Below are 22,035 nucleotides of genomic sequence, written 5' to 3'. Positions count from 1 at the left end.
CAGACAGCAGGAGGCGCTGATACGTGGCTGTGTTTCTGCGGCTGATAGCTCCGAGCAGCAGGAAGCCCTCCAGGAGGGCGCTGCTCAGAGTGGGCCTTTCAGGGACTCTGTGAGGTAAAAACTATTTTTAAAAATATATTTTTATTGATTTCAGAGAGGAAGGGAGAGGGAGAGAGAGACAGAGATGCTCATGATGAGAATCACCCATCAGCTGCCTCTTGCACGCCCCCTACTGGGGATCGAGCCCACAACCCCGGGCATGTGCCCTGACCAGGGAATCCGAACAGCAGCCTTTCGGTGCTCTGGACAATGCCCAAGCAACTGGGCCAGGGTGACCACCACATATATTTTTTATATATTAAAAAAATTGAAAATATATTTCATTTGAGAAGGCCTTGGTGAAGCAGTAAGAATTCCTCGCGTTATCACATCTCGGCCCTGAGTCCCTGACTCTCTGATGCTCCGTGTGACGAGGCGGGAAGCACACGCAGCCCGTGTCCGCACGCCCGGGCACGCGGGGCCCTGAGGGAAGACAGCTGTGCGGCTGCACGGTGAGCTGACCGGCTGCTTGTCCACGAACACCATCTTACTTCAAAGAACGTCCGACAAACGGTGGTTTTTCAGACGTGGGCATTTATTTGGCAGACAGTTTCTTAAAAAGTGAACCAAGTGAGCCTGCCACTTTAAGGAAAACAACTGACAGTCTGTGTTGACAATGATAAAACTCGAGCTTTCGACGGAAAATTAAATTCTGGGAGACTTGTGTTCACCACCGTTGAGTTTGACAGCTTCCCAACACTTGAATGACTTTTCCTGATGAGTGGCGATATTAGCAAATGTGAGTTTTGTGTATTGTAGAGTGACATATGTTAGCTTTGGAAGGATCTGGATAACTCAGTAAACCAATATTTCTCAAATGATTAAGGCACAATGGTACGAAATCACCCATGTGTAGACATTCTATTCAAATGGCCAGATGAACCAATGGATTTTTAAGGAAATAGAGTAAGAAAAAAAAGTTCATTGATATGGTTTCAGAGTCCACATTAACTTTATAAAACTATGACTTTTTGGCATAACATCAGAGAAGGTATGTCACAACTCATCTGAAAAGACTTAAAATATTCCTCCCTGGGGGTGAGAGGATGGATGAAATGGGTAAAGGGGGTGGAAAGGTATAAATTTCCATTATAAAATGAGAAGTCAGCATGGTGACTATCCTATATAATTAGAAAGGAATATGCTAATTATCTGTTATGCCCTGAGGCGTAATGACCTGATCCCGAATCTGCAGGAGGTTGGGGCAGCAAACTCCAAGGGGTACAGGAGGGTCAGGGCAGCAAGCTATTGGGGGGGGGGGGGGCAGGGGGAGCTACAGGAGGGCCGCAGTGACCTACTGGTGCACAGATTCGTGTGCAGGGCTACTAGTAGGTAATATCACCGTGTTGCCTATTTGAAAGTAGCTTAGAGAGTGGAGCTTGAAAGTTCTTGTCACAAGAAAGAAATTGTAATTGTGTGATGACAAATGTTAACTGGACTGATTGCAGTGATCATTTTGCAGTACATACAATTATCATTACATTGTACCCCTGAAACGAATATAATGTCATGTCAATTGTATCTGAATACAAAAAATGCTCCTCCCCTCTTGAGCTACATATCTGTGTAAGGCCAGATTTTCTTCAGACTTCAAATAAAACAACACAACACAGCAGACTGAAAGCTGACACCACTATGAGAATCAAGCTGCATTCCTTTAGACCAAACCACTAGAGAGCTTTGCAAAAATTGCCATTCTTCTCACTAGATCTTGTCTTGGAAAATTATTATTTTTCATAAAAACTGGTTATTTGTATTCACATAATGGGTGGTTATTATTTTAAGATGAATTAAATAAACATTAAAACTCCTACATTTTAAGTTCTGATACAAGGAACCAAGAGCTAAGACTCGCCTAACAAAAGCTCTCTGAGGCCGTTCAAAATTTTTAAGCGTGAAAAGGGATCTCGAGAGCAAAAAGTCTAATGCATCTGAGCAACTTGTTTACATCCTTTTGATTGAGCCATAGTTCTTAGCATCTTATCTATGGAGCAGACTAAAGGAAGATTTCATTTCTGTAAGTAACTATCATAAAAGCACCGGTGCTTATCTGAGAAAATTTGGGAATTGAGAGAAATGTGAAAAACAACTTTGTAGTTTCCAGGAAGCTCGTTTTGACCTATTACCCAGCACTCGGTAGTCATCCCACTGCAGATTTCTATCTCACAGAAATTCCCGCACAAACGCACACCAGCATCTCCGCGGAAGGCCACGCCCTCTTTCCAGGCTCGGGCTTCACTCCTCTTTGCTTCCACCCCACAACCAGTCCATCAGCAGATCCTGGCGTCTCTGCCTTCACCTTCTATACCCAGGGCCCCTTTCTTCACCAACGCTCTGCTGTCACCAGCCCAAACCGGCGTCATCTCTCACGTAGAGCCACAAGGCCTCCCTGCGATCTCCGGGCTCCTAGCCTTGCGCCTGCCCGGCAGTCTACTGGCAACACGAGGCCGGAGCGATCCAGTGAGGCTCCCCATCTCCCTCTGGAAGAGGCAGTGTCCTTACTCAGACACACAAGCCCCTGCCATCGGCCTCGCCCTCTCCACGCTCTCTTACATCAGCTCCCCCCACTCCTGCTGGAGCTCCCGGCCCCAGCCCCCCTGGCCTCAGAGCGGTCCTCAGGAAAGAGGTGAATCTAGCCGAATGGCCTTGCCCTTGCTATGTCCTCTTCTCGTATGACATCACATCTGACTTGCCCCTCCACTCAAAAGTCGCCGTTTCTTTTAAAATTGGTGCTCCCGTACACCAACATTTCGTAGTTTCTTTCCCTGACGGAGGTTTCCTGCTTAGCCCTCATCACTGCCTGACGTGGTTTACACGATCGTCTTCCTTGTCCTCCCACTCCTCTGCCCCAGAATAAAGCTCCGCAGAGGAAGGGACATTGTCCTGCTCACTGCTGGTCCCCGGCCCCCAGAACAGTGACCAGCAGGTGGCAGACACTCAATAAATAACTGCTAAATGACTATGACACATAAATATGCCTACACTTGTTTAATAATTGAAAAACTGTTTTCAACAAGAAAACTTTGCAAAGAGCCCATATGTCAGTAGTTAAGTCTGATTGTACCTTGTACAGTAGAATACTGGACAGCCATTCAAGAGATACAGGTAGACCCATTTACTTATCACGAATGAAGCCAATGAAAAGTAAAAGAAGCTGCAAAGCAATATGTAGTTAGATATTACTTTTTGCATCAATCAACACAACTGTTCCTCCACGCATCCTTCCTGATCTCATAACAGCGTGACCGTCTCAGATCTCCCAGGAACGCCTGAAGTTTCCTCTCCGCATTCAGGACATCTGAGTGCCTACTCTTCCCATCGGATCCTCCTGCTGCTCTGTGCTGCGCCCGTCAGCCTGGGCACGCACGGTCCCACACGCGTGGGGTCTTCCTGCGAATCTCTAACATGCTGATACCCGTCTCTGCCTCACCTAGTATCAACTTACTTCCTGCCCAGCTACCATGTTTAGTTGTCAAATCACAATTCATATATAATTTTTCAGAGGAAATACCTTGGTTACCACAGGTAAAACTTCAGATCAATGCCTCTACAAAATCTACATATAGTATCCTAGTGTCTTTAAGCTTATTGTCTAAGAATGTTAGACAATTCTAATAATATGTTGAACATTTTAATATCTTATATGAAGTCAATTAGAATTACTTTCCATTTTATACACTTTAAACACAGCCCTTAGTTCTGAGGTTGTAAATATAATGTTATGGTATACTATTACATTTAGTATTAAAAGCTCCCAGAATAGTTAGAAACTGAATAAATGCTGCACTATTGTTACATACAATGACCACTAGAGGGCAGAGCTTAACAGCAAAAGCTTTCAATGCTTAAAAAGCCTGGAGGTTGAAGAATTACTTGTGGTACCTTTAACAAGATGGTACCTTTGTTTTCATTGCACATTTGTTTTCATTTCAGCATTATTATTATTTTTACATACATTTTTATTGACTTCAGAGAGGAAGGGAAAGGGAGAGAGTGATAGAAACATCAATGATGAGAGAGACTATTGATCAGCTGCCTCCTGCATGCCCCACATGGGGATCGAGCCCGCAACCTGGGCATGTGCCCTGACGGAATTGAACCATGACCTCCTGGTTCATAGATCAATGCTCAACCACTGACCCACACCAGCTGGGCTGCAGTCAAGATCTGGAAACAGTCCACGTGTGAATCAGTAGAGGAGTGGATAAAAAAGCTGTGGTAAATTTATACCTCTACTGTTAAAAAAGAAAAAAATCTTACCCTGAGAGATGGCATGGGTGGACCTGGAGAGTAGTGTACTAAGTGAGACAAGCCAGAGAAAGACAAATACCATATGATTTTGCTTACATGTGGAATCTAATGAACAAAATAAACGAACAAGCGAAACAGAAGTGGGATTCTAGATACATAGACAGACTGACAGCTGTCAGAGGGCAGGGGGTTGGAGGCTGGGTGAAAAGGTGAAGGGATTAAGCAAGAAACCATACCCCTAGACCAGCGTTTTTCAACCGCTGTTCCGCGGCACACTAAGATGTTGCCTGGTGTGCCGTAGGTGCAGACAAGAATTTTATAATTTTTCACTATTTTGTTTACTTAATATTTCATAATAAAGTAATTATAAAATACTTTCTTTGTGTTTATTTGATTCCTATTCAAGAGAATTACTTTATATATAGTCAATATAGGCACAGAGTTAAATTTTTTAACATTTTCTAATGGTGGTGTGCCTCGTGATTTTTTTCATGAAACAAGTGTGCCTTTGCCCAAAAAAGGTTGAAAAACACTGCCTTAGACAACAGCACGGTGATAGCCAGAGAGAAAGGGGGTTGGGAGGAGGTGGAAGAGGGCAGAGGAGGGATAAAAGGTGGTGGAAAGAGACTGGACTTTGGGCGGTGAGTGCACAATGCCGGTGCAGATGATGTGTTAGAGAGGTGTGTACACTTGAAACCTGTGTGGTTTTATTAACGGATGTCACCCCAGTAAGTGTCTCTGCCTAAATGTGTAAGTATTTAAGGTAACAGCAGTGACCTCACAGATCTTATCTGATACCAGGTTGGCCAAAGAAGGTGGACTGAGGTTAGGTGTGGGGACGTTCTTGCTGCCATGAAATAAAATCATTGAAGAATTTCTGGAAAACTTTCAGAGATACAAGTGTTATTTCTCTGGGAAGCCTAAAGAACCTCATTTCCTCTTCTCTCCATTTAATGCCCTTCGCTTACATCTGAGTGTAGGTGGACAGTGGTCAGCCAGTCAGTTACTGAGCCCAGGGTGGGGCAAAAGTAGGTTTGCCGTTGTGAGTACGTGAAACACAGTTTTTTCTTGTATCATTAATTTCTGCATTATTTTTCACACAAACCACTGTAAATGTACTTTTGCCCCACCTGTACTTATTAGGAGGACAAGAACTCATTCTAATGAGAAGTTTAATTTTTTAAATATATTTTATTGATTTTCTACAGAGAGGAAGGGACAGGGATAGAGAGCTAGAAACATCCATCAGCTGCCTCTTGCACACCCCCTACTGGGGAAGTGCCTGCAACCAATGTACATGCCCTTGACTGGAATCGAACCTGGGACTCTTCTTCAGTCCGCAGGCCGGTGCTCTATCCACGGAGTCAAACCGGTTTTGGCTTGAAGTTAAGTTTTTTTAAGTAAACAAATAGAAGTTGGGACAAGTGCTGTGAGGACAGTATGCAGAGTAAGGAGACGAGGCAGGCTGCTGTCGGCAGAGGCGTCAGGGAAGGCAGGCCAGCCCCGGAGAGAACGAGGGTGAGGTGACTGAGCTCAGGCTCAGTGAGTACTAGCCACGTGCCAGACACACGGGGGCCAACACCTTCATGTGTATTAACTCATTTCATTCCTACATCCTCCCAGTCCCTGCTAAGAAAACCGAGATGCAGGGAATTTCAGAAACTTGCTCCAAGTCACAAGGAAACGGTTAAGATGGGGCTTGGCATCTACTGGAGTCCTAGCGATGCTGTGACAAATCACCGCGAGCTTGGCGGCTTTAACACAGAAATGTATTCTCCCGTGGTTCTGGGGGTCGGGAGTCCAAAAGCAAGGTGTTGCCTGGCTCTCCCGGAGGACTCCCGGGAGGACCCTTCTTTGCTCCCCTGGCTTGTGGGGTGGTGGGCAGTCCTCGGTGCTGTGCGTGCATCAGCCCCATCATGCCTCCATTGTCACACAGCACCTCCCTGTGGGTCTGTCCACAGTCCTCTCTTCTATTAAGGACACCAGTCATTGGATGTGGGCCCACCCTAATCCAGCATGAATGACCTCATCTTAATTTGATCATATCTGCAAAGACCTTATTTCCAAATAAGGCCACAGTCACAGGTCCTGGGGAGTTAGGACTTCAACATTATCTTTTGGGGGAGACATAACCCACAATAGTATCTTAGCACCCACTTTAAACGACTCTGCTACTCTACCTCCGAAGGACCTGCTAGGCCAGGGGAAAGGCAGAGACCCGGGAGCAGCAGGGAAAGCGGCGAGGAGGAGCCTGGGGACTAAGGTGGAGGCAGGACATGAGGCCAGAAGTAGACGGGTCACAGGGTTTGAAGAGTGATTATCCCTGAGTCTGATCAGAGCCAGAATCTCAATTCTTGCCTGCGTGTTAGAGTTCTAGTCTCTGCACCACCTCTCAGAAGAGTCTTCTTTCCGCCCAGGACACCGGCTGCAGCACAGAAAACGAACGTGAACCTGGCCTCCTTCCATTCCCAGGCTCCTTCGAGCACCTCCGGGGGACAGCTCCAGGGTCTGACCTTGATTCAAGCCATCGGTTCGAAGAGGTGCAGGAGGAATTCACTTCTGACTTGGGACACAGAGACAACTCATCCAGGCTGCACAGGCAGAGCAGCATCTGGCCTGAGGAGTCAACCAGGAGCCCCAGGCCGGAGCAGGCAGCATTCAAGCACCTGCCCCAGGAGGGGATGCAGATGCTGGGCGTGGCGGGCCCAGCAGAGAGGCTGCTCGGGGAGGCAGGTCTTCAGGAGACACCGAGATGTGTCCATTCAGGGTGGTGCTGCAACAGCACTGAGTCTCTTCGTGTGAGATCACACAGCCTGCCTGAGGGCTCCCTGCTGGGTACCGGGCAACGTGAGGGTGATGTCGGCGATGCAAGGCTGCATCATGGGAGTGTCCGCGTGAAAAGATGGAGTTGTTGTTGAAAGCCTGCCTACTACTATTTCTGTTATCCCCCAAAGTTCTCCACTCCCTACTGCACTCGACCTCTCCCTTACCTATATGGGAGGAAAAACTGGGATAATGTATGTGTGTACAGTCTAGGGCAGGGGGCAGCAAACCCTTCCTGCAAAGGGCCAGAGAGTAAATATTTTAGGCTTTGCCACCCATTCTGTTGCAACTACTCAACTCTATGATCTTTTGACTTTTTTACAAAACCATTTAAAAATAACAAAATGTTGCCAAACCGGTTTGGCTCAATGGATAGAGCATCGGCCTGCGGACTGAGGGGTCCCAGGTTCGGTTCCGGTCAGGGCATGTGCCTTGGTTGTAGGCATGACTCCAATGGAGAGTGTGCAGGAGGCAGCTGATTGATGTTTCTCTCTCATTGATGTTTCTAACTCTCTGTCCCTCTCTCTTCCTCTCTGTGGGGAATCAGTAAAAATATATTAAATAAATAAATAAATAAATAAATAAATAAATAAATAAAAAATCTGCCCTGAAATAGAGCATTGGCCTGTGGACTGAAAGGTCCCGGGTTTGATTCTGGTCAAAGGCATGTATTATACCTTGGTTGTGGGCACATCCCTAGGAGGGGATGTGCAAGAGACAACTGATTGATGTTTCTCTCTCATAGATGTTTCTAACTATCCCTCTGCCTTCCTCTCTGTAAAAAATCAATAAAATGTATTTTTAAAAAAATTCAAAATCTAGTTTTGCCTTGAAGGCCCATACAGTAACAGGTGCAGGCCAGATTTGGTTTTGGGCTGTCGTTTGCTAAGCCCCACCCCCCACACCCCTCAGTCTCATAAATTAATTCTATGTCACTGCGGTACTGGAAATTCTCTTTCCCCTGAAACTGGCTTCTGGTGAGATGCAGGCACTGTGTGTGATCGCTGGAATTGCCCCTCTGTCTCATCCCCCACATTTAAATCCCAACGGGAACTGTCAGCTCACCTCATAAAACAGCTCTTAATTCTATGTCTAAGAGGCTCCTGCCCCGGCTTCCCATTCCCGCCGCCACTGCCTCCGGTTGGGCTCTTGGTAACACTGTCCTCCTGCACACGGACTTCCCGAACGACGGCTCACACGTGGGCGTGCTCAGATCCCTGCTGAACAGCCCCTGCGGTGAAACACCCCCACTCAGCACTTCCGCTGTCTGGTCAGCAGTCGGAAAGGCCCATCTGAGAATCAGAAACTTCCCCTTCTGGGGGGGCCACACTTAAGAGCTAAAATATAAGGTTTTAACTTGTTTTTAAAAGTCAGGCTCACTGAGGTGTAATTCACAGACAAGTCTATTAGCTTTGAAACGACCACATTTAAAGTATTTCTATGAACCCCAAAAGTTCCCCATTCCCTTTTGCACTCGACCTCTCCCCTTACCTTTTTTATTTTTTATTTTTTAAAGAATAGTTTAGTGATTTTGAGAGAGAGGAAGGGAAAGAGAAAAACATCAGTGAGCGATGGGTTGCCTCCTGCACGCCCCCTACAGGGGACCCAGGCCACAACCGGGGCCTGTGCCCTGGCCAGGAATTGAACCAGCAGGATGACGCTCAACCAACTGTGCACACCAGCCAGGGCATCCCCGTGCCCTTTTAAAACCACTCTCTGTTCCCTTTCACTGTCCGCTTTTACATGCATCCTACAGGCCAGTCCCTTTTGTAGCGGAGTGGAATGCCATTGTATGGGTCACTACAGTTCATCCTTTCACCAGTTAAAGGCCATTTGAGTTGTTTCCAGTTTTTTTCTATTAGAAAAAACAGGATAAACACTCACATACAGGTTTTCATGATAAGGTTTTATTTTTCATAAATGGCCATCTTTTCATGGACTGTGAGATAAGATGCCATTGAACGAGGGACTCATTCAGCAAATGCCCTCCATCCCTATCCTTGTCTTCCCACCCTGCCTCAGCAGTTTTAGAGAACTGTAGTAACATCAAACCTCCCAGAAATATCAGCAGAGACTGTTTCTGGGTGGAGTGCAGGGAGGAGGCCAGCCCCAGAGCCAGCCGGGGCTGTTTCGCATTCAGGTGCAGTCTGACCCCCGGGTGCCCCAGGGGCCAGTGCTGGCTCCAGGGATGTGCACACTCAGGCACAGCCCGCGGGGCCAGCCAACCGGGCCGTTATCGGCCTCACGGAACTCGCTAAAATCTCAGGGCATGCACGGCGCGCCATTGTGTTTGTAAATCCCTTTCATGACTGCGCTAGCTGGCTAATGCGGAGTAGACTGGCCTGTTGGAGAAAAGACTCTCCTCAAAGACAGCTATTTACCGTGACCGTGGCTGCGCCAGCCTGAGCACAAAGGGGGAGCTGAAGTCATGCCCTGCCCCCCCCTCAGGACTCCCACAACCAGGGCACTTATTCTTGGCGCTGGAATTCGCATAGTAATTGCTCCTCTTTAATCTGCGGGGTGACCTCATGCAGGCCCAGCGGCTGCAGGAAACCGGTGGGCCTTGCTGAGAGCTGGGCCTCGGGCACTCTGTCTACAAGACCCTCTGGGAAAGAGCCTTTGCCAAGTGTTAACCCCATGCAGCCCGGTTTCTGAGCGGTGTCAGGCCGCCCACACCCACTCCGGGGGAAGGAGTATGGAAAGGTGCTGGTCACACTCAGGATATCGGCTCCAGTCCTGTCGCTTCTCGGAAACAGCAAATCGTTTTTATAAAAGCACATGCCACACGCGCGGTTCCAGCGAGAGCCCACCAAGGCAGACCGAAGAGGCAGGGCTTCATTCGCGAGGAAGCCGGCGGCCAGGCACAAAAGGCTGCTTTCCCTCTCGCACCTGCTGAGGGCAGCCGCCTGGAGAGCAGGCCTCTGGCCACAGCCTGGCCACCAAAACGGGCTGCCTAGGCCCTGGATAGTTTGGAAAAAAAAAAAATAGTCACTCCAGTTTCCTTTATAATAAACATTTCTTCTGAAAGGACAATCCTCCAGCTCTGCCCTAGTTAATCCCCTCCACCCCAAGACATACGCTTTTAAACCACTCCCAGAAAACAGACTCTTTATTAAAATGAGTGTAAGTCTCGTGTCTAAAGAAGCTACAAGAAATTGGAATCTTTGGCTCGAGAGGGAGATAGGTGTCGAGGGGGAGGGGAGAGGAAATAAGATAAAAATGTATAAAAGTAAGTGTGGGGTGGAGTAGGAGGGCGGTTCCTGAGGCTTAGAATGACAGTAAAAATGAAAGTAGCTTTCCCGGGTTTAAAAGGGCTTACAAAAGTAAAGGTAACTGGAGGAAGTGGTAGGGGCCAATCTCCAGTCTTTGGAGGTCACATGATGGGTGGGCAACTACCCGTCCGATGCTTGGTCTTCATGTCTGAGCCTCCACATGGAATGCCACCCTCGTTCTCCCGATAGGGCAATTGTATGACCAAGAGCGGCAGGTTCATAAAGAGCCCCTTCCCACTGGCTGGAAACCCGCCCCTCCAGCCTGTCACAGGCAGAGAGGAGCCGCACTGTGTTGCCCAGCCCTGGTTTCCGGTTGCCGGGAAGATGGAACCACGGAGAGAAGCCGGTGGGCCGAGGTCTCCTGCTGTCGGAACACGAAGTGGGCCGCGCCCCGCCGTGGGGTCTGAGGGTGGCGTGCGCTGCCGTGGAGTCTCCACCGGAATGGAACGCTGTCTGGGAGGCCGGCACACTGACTGAGCTCTTACCGTTTACTCACAGTCAGGACAATAATTCCATCAAACTTCGATGGGGGTAAAAATGTGGCGAAAACCAAATGGGGAGCAATAAACAGGGAAAGCAACGCAGAAGGTGAACTGAGCCACACAGTTTTGCCTAGAGCTATTTCCCCATTTAAAAAAAAAAAAGCAAGCTAGTTTTATCTAGGGAAAGGTATGCTAGGTACGCAGAGGAAAATTCCAGAGCTGCACACCACAGTCACTCACAGCTAAAGAGCAGGAGGAAGGGGGAGCCGCTGTGGAGGTTTCTGTTGTTGTTGTTTTCTTTTTTTTTTTTTTTTTTTTAACCTGGAAGGAGTGGCTTCAGATTCAGCCGAAGAGAATCAATTACTATGTTACAGAGAGGGACCTCGTGTTTGTAAAACAGTTAAAATCAGACTTGCAGGACGATCTGTTTTGAGTTACTGTGAGGGGGGGAAATGTGGGAGAGAAGAGGGCTAGGATAACAAGGAAAAGGTAGAAAAGGTAGAAAAAGGGAAACAAAACTCCCCCTCCGATGGCCAGAATTAAAGAGAGAGCAATAGAGGGGAGTGAGATTCCTAAATCGCCAGCTCCCATGGACCTGCTCCAAGGTCTTATCACAAGGGACCTGGAATTCAGGGGTGAGGAGGGAGTTTGATGCTGCCTGGGTGGGCGAGGGCCGGGGGGGTGGGGGTGCACCAGCAGAAGAGGTGGAGACCCCCCTACACAGCCCGCTCCCCAGCCTCTCATCCCCCTCCATTCACAGGGAGCCACCGGTAGCCTAGCAACCAGGCCTTCCCGCTGCTGCACTGTGTGTGCGCGGCAGAGTGCGGGCAGTGCCAGCAGGGCCCAGAGTGCAGCGGGACAGAAACGGATTTTGGATTCGTTCTCTACCCAGCGTTCTCCTGCCACAGCCGGCAGCCCCGTCATCCCACTCGCCACACGTCTGCGTCCATGCCTCCTCTCCCCCGACCCAAGGAGGCAAGGCGGGCCCGATGGCTCTCCTACGTCTGGGCACCGGGCAAACCAGGTGGAGTCAGCTAGCAAGTCTCCAGTGGGGAGAGGAGAGGCATCTGAAGACGCAGAGAGAACCTGGGGCCGGAGCTCTGACCGTGTGAGCACTGCCGTCTGTCCGCTGCACCTGGGTGCTCCCACGCACACCGTTCTGAGGTCACAAAGTCCCTAACACGTTGGCATCTGGACTCTTGTCCATTAGGCTGATGAACCTGACCGTGCCCAGTGGCTCCCACGGGGTGTAACATGTTTTTCCCAGAATCCCTGCTTCTCTCCAGGCCCGGGAGGCAGGGCGTGCACAGGTGGGTGCAGGGGAGAAGCAGCTCCCAGTCAGGAAGGCCCCTGGATCCCACCTATCACAGCTCCCCCACCTCCTCCATCGCCTTCGGCCCCTCCAGGCTCTGGGCACCAGCCAGCACGCCCGCTCGGCGAGGCTCAAGGGGGCACTGCGCCTGGGAAAGGGCCGGGTGGGCTGAGGGCCCCAGGAGACCCACACAGGAGCCCCTCGGACCTGGGACGTCCGCTCGGCGCTCCGGTGCCCACAGAAGCCGGCGGGGATATGCTACGTCCACCCAACGAATAGTCCGCAAGCCATCCTCCAAACCAAGGGCAAAGTCAGAGAGCAATCACCTGTGATCGTCCAGGAGGGACGGAGAGACCTCATTTATGCAACCAGATTCAGACACGGTGAGGAGCAAAGAGCAACCTTCAGCGAGCCCTTGAAAAGGAGAGCCCCCTGGAGCCACCAAGAGCCACTCCCTCGTGTCTCAGGCTGGGGAGGCAGGAGGAAGCTGCCGGCAACCCCAGTGCCTCCTCCGTCAACTAGACTCCAGACTGACATTCACCAAGACCGACATTCACGGGTCGGATGCAAGAGCTTAGATAACACTAAAACAGGTCACACCGAAAGTCCACGTTTCGCTTTAGAATTCATCACTGGATTATCTTAAAAGGTTGGGACTTTTGTAAAAGGAAAGGCTGAGTTATCAGAGTAAGGGGAGGGGGGGTGCTTGCTGAGCACGGCCTGCGTGAGCCTGCGTGAGCGGGGGGAGGGGGGGGGTTGTAAGGGCTGCTGCGATGCCCACGCTGCATAATGTGGGGCAATTTGGGCTGCGGCCAAGTCAAATCTCAGCCTGTGAGCAGGGTCCACTCACGCTTAGCAGAGCACAACCTGCAGGAGAGCGTGAGGGAGGCACCCGGGAGGGAGGGAGACCCCCTCGGGCAGAGCTCCGGCCGGATTCCGACCTGGTGGCCCTGCGGGTTCAGGATCGCACATTCGCTTCCGGGACATTAGTTCAGACACAGACCCATCCCAGCACACTTCATGGTGACTGCCTCCGTGACCGAGTGGTTCTACTACAGTCCCCCTTCCCCCCCACACTTCTTACTGTCCATCCATCCTCTGGTCCAAGGAACAACACGCCAGCACCCTGGGGCAGGCACGGCCCGCGGAAAAGCAGCAGGCGGAGAACTCCCACGTGGGATGCTGCTGCTCTTGGGACAATGAGGGTGGCTGTGGCTGCTCAGAGGCAAGCTCCTTCAATCCTAACTCCTGCCATGATTTCTCCTGAAAATTAATCTCTCTCCTTGTGCTCCCTGTGCTAGGTTTCCACAAGCTTCCTTAGGTTCTCTCTTCCATAAGCTTCTATTTTGCTTAACACAGATGAAATGGGGTGCTGTGCTCATAACCAACCGTTTTCCACAGCTGCTAATTTCTTTTAAGAAACTGTTTTCCTCCTTCACATTATAATTAAAAAATATTATAAGAGCCGAAACCGGTTTGGCTCAGTGGTAGAGCGTCGGTCTGTGGACTGAAGGGTCCCGGGTTCGATTCCGGTCAAGGGCATGTACATTGGTTGCGGGCACATCCCTGGTAGGAGGTGTGCAAGAGGGCAGCTGGTCGATGTTTCTCTCTCATCGACGTTTCTAACTATCTCTCTCCCTTCCTCTCTGTAAAATATCAATAAAATATATTTAAAAAAAAAAAAAAAAAAAGAAGGGAATTGTGTATTCAGCTCCAAGTGCTGAATTTACTAATACAACGTTTTTTAAAAAAAAAATAAAAAATAAAATAAAAAAATAAAAAATATTATAAGAAAAAATTAATCGTGATGTCATAAACAAAGAAACCAGGTGTGACAAGCCAGGGTCCTCTTTTCTGTAGTAGGTGCCAGATTTAATTACAGCTCTCAAAAATAAAACAAAGCAAACACACACACCCGAAAAATGGGGTGGAGGGCCGAGGGAAGAAGTGAAAAGACCCCTTTCTTTCTGCTCAGAAGGAAAACATTGTTTAGAAGCATCTACTGTTTGTCAGCACTGAGTGTCGGCCGCGGGAAGGGAGGTGTGAGCACAGCTCACGGTGCCAGACTGGCCGCAGGGAGAGGGAAAGGACAGCGCAGAAAGCCTCAGGCACCGTCAGTCCTCGCCGAGGACAAACACGGTTCACAATTCCTCACCCGCCATCCCAAATCCAAAATTCCCTGAAAATTGGGACTTTAAAAATAATTCATTTGGCTGCCAAACAAACCTGACCTCATTTGGTGGCAAAACATGACCTGAACTACATAAAATCTTTTGTGGCCTATTTATCCCATTTAGGGTGAAATCCTCCCATTTCATCGCTGCTGAAGTAATGAGTTTGGTGAAGGGGAGCTGACCCTAGGGCCCTTTGGGGTGGTAAATATATATATATATAAAACATTTCTTTAAAAATTCTGAATTTTAAAACACACCTGGCCCTAAGGGTTTCGGATAAGAAAAGAATGTAGATGCTACTGGGATGAGGTAAGACCCCTACAAAGTTTACTAAAGACCGAATACAGTCGATTATCTCCTGGTTGTTTCCATCTCATCAGCTTCCTACACAAGCCAGACAGTAGTGCTACTTGGCAATCCTGTGTTAAACATGGGAAATCCACTGCACAGGGCCCTGATTACATGTTAAATCCCGGTTTCCTACCTTCACATACTCCAGAGTTGGGTCCAGAAGTTGCTGATCCCTGAAAAGAGAAAACAAAAATATGAGGACCACTGGGAACCATGCATTCCTGCACCGAGTGAAATGTACCCACAAGATCTCACCCTGCTCATCCCAATGACAGAGATGGGCCCACCTCCCGGACAGTGCTCAGGCAGGCAGAGCGGACACCGATTCCTGCCTGGTGTGTGCTGGGCGGGGTGGGGTACCACCAGGACCTCCGTCTGGCAGCTCTGTGTATTCTGTCACATCAGTCCAAACGTTGGACTCCTTCCATGTGGTGATCCTAGGTTCACTGGAGCATAATAATTAGCCTTCAAGCCTGAAGCAAAGAGCTTGGAGGAGGACGGGGTGGGAGTGCAGCGGGGCTGGAAGCCCAGGCGGCAGCAGCCTGAGCCGGCAGCTGGGTCACATCCACCTGACAGAAGAGGCTCCGGTAGGCAAGGCGGCTGCCCAAGGTCACCCAGCACCCAGCAACGAGAGAGAAAGGGGCTTGTGCCAGTTCTGCTTCTAAACCATATTCTCTCTCTCTCTCTCTCTCTCTCTCTCTCTCTCTCTCTCTCTCTCTCTCTCCTCTCTCTCTCCTTTCCTCCCTCCCTCCCTCTCCCTCTTTCTCTTTTTTACGGGTGACTTGATTGGCCACCCACTCCTGGTGTCAAGCTGAGCAATTCACCCTAATTTTCTTTGTTGCTCAATTATTTGTTTTCCTTCCCGACCTAATGTCTGCTTGTGTTTATCATAATAAAACTCTAGGGCTGACTAGAAATTAAAGTAAACACCAGTGATGGCACTGAGGATGCTCTTACCATAGAAAGCGGAAGAGGATCTGACTCAGGCCGAGGGACAGTTATGGCAAGGAGGCCCCTCCGCCAGGCTGTGCAGAGACAGCTGCTCCGGAGACCCAAACTTCGAAACAACTCAGCCCTGCGCAGCGCGATCATTTGGAAAGGACACGATGGCTCAGAAGCCTGAACCACGAATCTTGTTGAGGAGGAGACTTAGTATTTCTACATCAAGAACGCGTGCACCCGAAGGCAGGGGACACCCGACAAGCAGCCATCTGCAGGTCTGGCCGCATCCGGGGCTTCGGAGAGACTCCGGGAGCCGGCAGGTCTGCTCCCTAGAACAGCAGAGCAAAGTCACGGCTCAGACACACAGCCCATCTGGGGGCTGGAGGCCATTCTGGGCCTGGCTTGACCACCCGGGTCAGGGCAGCTCACAGGGCACACGGCAGAGGCGGGCTGGCACCGAGATGCTCTCTGTGGGCGGACAGCTCAGGCTCTGAAATGAGGCCCTTGTAGAACCAAAGGACCAGAGAAGAGCTTCAGCTCATGGGTCCGGTGCACTCCCATCAGAGGGGTATACAGCACTCCGGGGCCAGGCACTCACTGTGCCTGCAAGCCGCTGAGTCTGCCTGCTGGGCCCGGCCCCCGCCTCTCCGGCCGTACTCTGGGCATCCTGCAGATGTAAAAACCTCTGTGGAACCCCCCAGCCACTGACTGGAAACTTTGCTGGTGGAACCTGGGCCACGGTGCTCCCCTCTAGGTTCTTGAACCCCTGGTTTTCTGCTGAAGTAACTTTTAGGCTAACAGGCATTCAGCCGTGTGCTAATTACCTGGGCCCAGTGGCCAGGATCCTGCGTGCAGAAAGATGTCAGAGCCACTGCAATGCTATTTCTCATCTTTTTCAACTTTCTATTAATACCTATGTGTCCTGATCATGGATAAAAAGTACAGGATGTGTGCTGTTTAAATCAACGGTTCTCAAATGATGTTGGTCTCAGGGTCTCTCTATGCACCGAGTTATTGAGGATCCCAAAGAGCTTCTGCACACGTGGATTATACCTACTGATTGCTGGTCACAGAAATGAAAACTGAGAAATTTTCAAATTTTTAATCAACTTACATTTTAAAAGTAAACCCATTATGTGTTTAAATAAGTAGCATTTTTATTAATAATGCATATGTTTTTCCTAACAGAAATTCAGTAATGAGAATAGTGACATTGCCTCACATTTTTGCAAATCGTTTTACTGTCTTGCTTAGCAGATGCCAGATGAATTGGAGAAGGGAGGGGAGGCAGGGAGCGCATGGTGGAGGAGATAAATGTTCCAAAGTTCTCGTTTTCACTTGAAGCTTGAATTTTTTCATTGGCAGCTAACACTGTCAAATATTTTTTTTGAGCTTCATTTCACTCATTTTGGGGGGGAATATCTGCCAAACAGCAAGACCGTACAGTCATGATTTGCAATTCTAACTTTCTTCTTTAGATGCTCAGATGTCCTTCTCTTGGGAAATTCTTTTTAGAATTGTGTCCAGGACCTGCTCTTCTCACAGATTTAGCTGGACACTCCTTCTGCCTTCACATCTGAAAGCTGAAACATTCCTCTCTCCCTTTCTCTAGAGATGCACCTGAAAACTCTCTCAGTTCCCTCAGGGGAACCCTTCAAACTCTCCTGGGAAGGGAGTGGGGTAACCCACTTGGAGCAGGTGCTGTGCCGGGGGGCTCCTGAGGATCTGCAGGGTCCCCGCTCAGAGACCTCAACGCAGGCCTGTGCCCTTCCCACCACCCTACTCTCCCACCCACAGGCCCTGTGCCCGAGAGCCTGGGTGTCCTCCCGAATGTCCCTCCCCCCTTGGATGGACTCCCGGGTTCCTGTTTGATCCCCCATCACACACACTCTTGGCAGAAGAGAAGGAAACCAAAGGCGCTGGTCAAGGGTAAACTGAAGTCCCCTTTTGACCCTGCCCCCAAAGGAACTCCGCTAAGGGAGCCCTGTTCCGGGAGCAGAGGGGAAGCCAGTGTTCTCAGGTTCTGGTGAGGCTCCAGGGTCCTGGTGGGTCCTTTTCAGAGACCCGGGGGAGGGAATGTAAGGAGCACAAACAGAACCGAGTGGGTGTGTTACAAATCCAAAAGCTTTAAAAATAATTGCCTCGAACCAAACTAAAATGGTATTTAAATGCAGAAGTGCTGTGTCTCCTTCCTCAGCCTGCCCTGATCCCAGCTCACCAGGAAGACAGGAGCTAGAAAACAGAGCCATTGGCCCTGTAGCCCCAGACACCAATTTTAAATGGGACGGCCAATTATTCAGGCAGGACTGTGCAGCAAACGCTCCTCCAACCACAGATTTATATTCTCCAACAGAGATCACTGGAAAACAAACAGAGGAACTTGGCAATATAAATAAAAGGTTTTTTGGTGTGTTTTTTTTTTTACATCGTGTTTTCTTAAATGAATCCCCACCCATGTGGATCCATGATGCTGTGTGCCTCTCTCTTTATAACTGCAGTCTGGCAGGCGTCCCCAGCACCCCCGCCCCCAGGCAGGCCTGCGGCCCCTCGCTGCACGGTCCACAAACCGCAGGGAAGCAGCAGGGTGAAACCGGACTCGCCTGTTATTTTGTCTTAAGTGTATTGAGTTTTAAGTAGCATCACTGTGTTTGTTTATTCCAGTTAAGTCACTCTTTCCACTACCCCACTTTCTTAAGTGCATACCGAGGGATGTCTAGTTGGGATATATTTATTATTTCAGCTTGTTTCTCATCTGTAACCAGGTTAATGATTTTCCCCCTCTTAAAAGGACACTTGATCTGTAAGTGTTTGCTGCTTTGAGCGAAGTGGTTCTCTATCTTGAATACACAAGCAGAACTTCCCTGACAGGGATCGTTCCCAAGTGGTTGGAATACAGACAGGGAAAGAAGTACCCTATGTCTGTCTTAAGTTACACAAAGCTTTAAATGAGTGAATGCTTAGTTCTTTAAATAGACTAGAATAAAGTAATGGCTAACGAAGTTGCCAAACAAATGTCCTTTTAGATATACATAAAAAGGAATAGCTGGTAATAAAATGGTTCCTTCACGTAATGGGGGGAAATGTGAGAAACTTGATGCAACCCTGTAGGCGGAGGAGGACAGACGCTCCCCCTAAAATCCACACACACGAGGAATTCACAGCGTTGGCACCTGTGGCATCGCGTTTGCATCCCAGGTCACTGCATAGTATTTGTTTACATACGGTCTCTCCCTCTACCAGGTGAGCTCCCCAAGAGTACTGACCTAACTACTTCATGCCCAGTATCTTCCATACTTCTCACATGCATCCCGCCAACATCACCGAGCACCTATAACATGCCACGCACCAGGCCAGACCCTGGAAGCACAGGGATCCAAGACAAAGGCCCTGTCCTCAGACAGATCTCAGGCAAGTGGGGATGACAGAGCAAAAGACCCAAACAACCCAAGTGAGAGAGAGGGTGTCAGTGAGAGACAAACCCCAGGAAGAAGCCTATCTACAACATCTGCGCCAAGCTCTAGGGCGCGCAGGGCTTGTCGCAGGGAAGAAGCTGTAGGGGAGGCGGTGATGAGAAATGCCCGGGCAATAAGAGATGCATGTGCAAACACATGGGGCCAGGAGACAATAAGGTGCATTTGGGGAACTGTAAGTGATCAGGAGTCGGTGCCACCTTAGTCCAGGCCACTGTCACCTGTCACCTGAACCCTGCAAGACCCTCCCAGCTACACTGCAGCTCCGCCATCTCCACATAGCAGCCAGAGTGACCTTACTCATACAGGTCTCCCTCGCGCCCCCACCCTCCACTCAGAATCCTCTAACGGCTCCCATCCACTCAGAACAAAACCCCAAAGTTCTCACAGCAGCTGTCGAGGCCAGTTGGCATGAGCCCAGCCAGCTCTCCAACCTCACTGTGAGAAGTAGATTTCTGAAGATGCCTCCTCCCAAGATTCCCATCAGTCAATCAAGCACTAAGAATGCTATGAGGGGATTTCGCAGATGTAATTAAAGTCCCAAATCAGTGGACATTAGGTATGACAATTACCTGAGTGGACCTGACTTGAAGAGTGAGAGGGATCGAACATAAGGAGCCCTGTGGTTGGTGTGACGTGATGAGAGAGCCTGTGAAAGGCCCGAGGCATGGAATGTGGAGTGGCCCCTGGCAGACAGCCAGGAACTGGGGACCTCAGTCCTGCAACCTTAGAAACTGAATTATGCCGACAAGCTGAATGATTGTGGGGAACAGATTCTTCCCCAGAGCATTTGAAATTAAAAGGGGTCATAATCATAGGAACAAAAGAGCATAGATAGAGAATGCTATGAACATCTTGATGCCTAAATTTGAAAGCTTAGGAAAAACTAACAAATTCCTCAAAAACAAACAGAAAATCTGAATAGTCCTATGATCATTAAAAAATGGAATCAGCAGTTGAATATCTTCCCACAGCCCTCTATGGTTTTACTGTCTAGAACATTCTGCCAAATTTTGGAATTATTTGTTACTTGAAAATTATAAAAACTCTTCAAGAAACTTAAAAAAGATATTATAATCTTGATACAAAAAAAACAAAAACAAACAAGGTCAATAAGGGAAAGGAAATGTATAGGCTAGTCTCACACATGAACAGATAGGAAAAATCCTAAGCAAATATTGACAAACCAAATCCAAGAATCTATAAAGACACATGATAATCAAATTGGGTTGACTCAAAAATGCAGGGCCAGTTTAACATGAGAAATTCCACTAATATAATTTATCACATTAACACATTAAAGAAGAAAAATCATTTGGTCATTTGGGCATCTGATTGATAGGGAGAAAGACATTTAAAAAAAAAATCATCTTTTCATGATCTTTGCAGGGAGAAAGTTAATTCTCCACAAACTAGATATAGAAAACACACACTCACCTCTATAACCTGACAAAGGGCATTTTTGTCAAAACCCCAAAACCTCAGCAAGTATCATTCTTAATGGTAAAGTACCAGAATCATTACTATAATCAATCAATCAATCAATCAGTCAGTCAGTCAATTTATTCAGAAACAAGATGGGTGTCCACTATTACTGCTCTGTGCATCACTATCCTGGAGGTCCAAGCCAGTACAAGTTAAATAAGCAAAAGAAATAAAAGGTGTAAAAACTGGAAAAGGGAGAATAAAGCTGTCATGATTCACAACTAAAAACTGTCAACATAGAACACTCAAAGAATCTATACAGACCTTAGAAGGAAGCAGAGCAAGGTTCCTAGATATGAAGCACTGTGCAAACACTTCAGAGATTTAAAATTTACTGATGGGAGGGATGAGGGAGATCTTGCTTTGTGGGTGTCCACTCATCACAAGTGTATGCATTCCTAGAACACTTAGTGGAAATGTAAGCTGAAAAGGCAGGGTGTGTCTGATCAGTAGGCCGTCTGTTTAAGGAGTCGTGGGGCCAATGAGGAATAGACACTGCAGCCTCAGGTTTACCATTCTTAACCGACCCCTGCACCAGGGCATGTAACACCATCAGGAAAGGAGAACCCAGCCACCAGGAGAAAGTTTCCCCTCCACCAGCAACCTTGTGGCTGCAGCCTTTTTACATGTAAATATGGCTTCCATCTTGTGCCTTCACCCTCCATCTTCCACCGTGAAGCTCCATCAACATCTCAAAATCTGAGCTGGGTGTGGAGGGTTAAAGGAAGACATAATAACACGCTTTAAATCTGTTAAGAATTTGAGTCCAGAACCCTAACTCTAACCTTAACATTAACCTTAACTTCAACCCAACCCTAATTCTTTCCCAGACTTTAACCTAAATTCAAACCTTATCCTTACCCCCGAAAAAAAAAAAGAATTTGAGTCCACTGGACAATAGTCCTTACTGGATCACATGTTCTTTTGGGTAAGATTAACACATGGGACAGTCCACCATTCTCACTTTTATTTTGTTCGATGGTATCCTTGGTTCTAAGGCCTTACCCATCTCACCAGCCTCATCTTTTCTTGTCCCTTACACACCGACACACCCAAACTACTGGAATTCTTGAACCAAGAAGCCTGGAATCCCTATATCTCCCCACTCATTCCCACTTTCTCTGACCACTCTTTCCCCTGCGCCACCCCCACAACTCACAGAATTAATGAAATAACATCTCCTCAACACTTCTTTTCTATGCATTATAAAAATTTGTAACAACGAATGATAAGGCAGCATAGTATGTATACTCTTGCCTGTCTCCCTTCTTGGACCATGAGCTCCCTGAGCACAGGGACCGTATTTTCCTTTATCCTCCTTTGTAGCCCCAGGGCACAGGTGCTCCATAAATGTTGGCTTGAAGGAATGAACGA

General features: G+C 48.4%; 1 protein-coding gene across 3 annotated transcripts in view; it reads right to left on the bottom strand.

Moving 5' to 3' along the window:
- Positions 1-22,035, bottom strand: part of BCAR3 (BCAR3 adaptor protein, NSP family member) — a 113,580-nt gene that overhangs the window by 69,266 nt on the left and 22,279 nt on the right. For all 3 annotated transcript variants that reach the window (XM_084873402.1, XM_084873403.1, XM_084873404.1), the window contains exon 3: positions 14,898-14,937. In XM_084873402.1, coding sequence (XP_084729528.1) covers positions 14,898-14,937 — 40 coding nt within the window. The remainder of the gene's footprint in view (positions 1-14,897; positions 14,938-22,035) is intronic.

This window comes from Pipistrellus hanaki, assembly GCF_964339955.1.
Source record: "Pipistrellus hanaki genome assembly, chromosome: 2".
NCBI classification, from domain to species: Eukaryota; Metazoa; Chordata; class Mammalia; order Chiroptera; family Vespertilionidae; genus Pipistrellus; species Pipistrellus hanaki.
The sequence above is the reverse complement of the archived record's forward strand: the minus strand, read 5'-3'. Positions and strand labels throughout refer to the sequence as shown.